This window comes from Lottia gigantea (genome assembly GCF_000327385.1).
Source record: "Lottia gigantea unplaced genomic scaffold LOTGIsca_1679, whole genome shotgun sequence".
NCBI lineage: Eukaryota > Metazoa > Mollusca > Gastropoda > Lottiidae > Lottia > Lottia gigantea.
In genome coordinates this window covers 1-1,011 of record NW_008708097.1, presented here as the reverse complement: position 1 = coordinate 1,011, position 1,011 = coordinate 1, and the positions used below count along the sequence as shown (strand labels likewise).

Below are 1,011 nucleotides of genomic sequence, written 5' to 3'. Positions count from 1 at the left end.
GCTTCAGCAATAGCAGTCGTGTTACTCAACATACAAACAGCTCTCTGGACCTTGGCTAAATCACCTCCTGGTACAACAGTTGGTGGTTGGTAGTTGATACCCACTTTGAAACCAGTTGGACACCAGTCAACAAATTGGACGGTTCTCTTGGTTTTGATGGTAGCAATAGCAGCATTGACATCTTTGGGAACAACATCACCGCGGTACAACATACAGCAAGCCATGTATTTACCATGACGAGGATCACATTTGACCATCTGGTTGGCTGGTTTAAAACAAGCGTTGGTTATTTCAGCTACAGAAAGTTGCTCATGGTAGGCTTTCTTAGCAGAGATGACTGGAGCATAGGTAGCCAATGGGCAATAAATTCGTGGGTAAGGTACTATGTTGGTCTGGAACACGGTAAGATCGACGTACTCAGTAAGATTGCCTTTGAGGGTATACCAAGATCGGAGTCTAAACACTTTCAAATGTTTTATCATTACGTTAAAGAATGGCCAGTGTCCCCTGAAAAAGTGTGAAGCCCGTGCTCGGCCCCCTCATCTAAGTTTCATAGACACGCCACTGGGAGCTTCTAACTATTGAAAACTCGAATATAATTTGCTTAATTGCATGTAAGAAATGTCTCAAATAATATGTAGGAGAAACGAGAAATAATTTACACACTCATTTCACGGGTTATCTTATCCTAACGTTCACCATTGAGCACATTACAATTGATTTGCCAGAAGGTTAAGATAAATTGCAAAATTGGATTTTCAAAAAAAAACTAGAAGTGAGATCTAAGTCAGAGATCGACAATATGAAATGGGAGAAAATCGTATTTATATCAATGATTTTCTCTTGGCTACAGACTACAAAAAAAAGATTTCATTTTGTTTCTTGGCTTTCAAACACGATTTATTCAACTATACAATATAACATAATATAAATATTTTAACAGTGAAAATATTTCATAATAAAGTTCTTGTGTTGATTGACCAAATACCANATAATGGTTTAGTGAGAAAT

At 37.6% G+C, this 1,011-nt stretch overlaps 1 protein-coding gene across 1 annotated transcript; it reads right to left on the bottom strand.

Moving 5' to 3' along the window:
• Positions 1 to 2: 2 nt before the first annotated feature.
• Positions 3 to 482, bottom strand: LOTGIDRAFT_147003 (hypothetical protein; the record flags this gene model as incomplete). Its single annotated transcript, XM_009051442.1, has 1 exon — positions 3 to 482. A coding segment is annotated over one exon (480 nt), but the record flags the coding sequence as incomplete, so codon positions are not given.
• Positions 483 to 1,011: the final 529 nt, after the last annotated feature.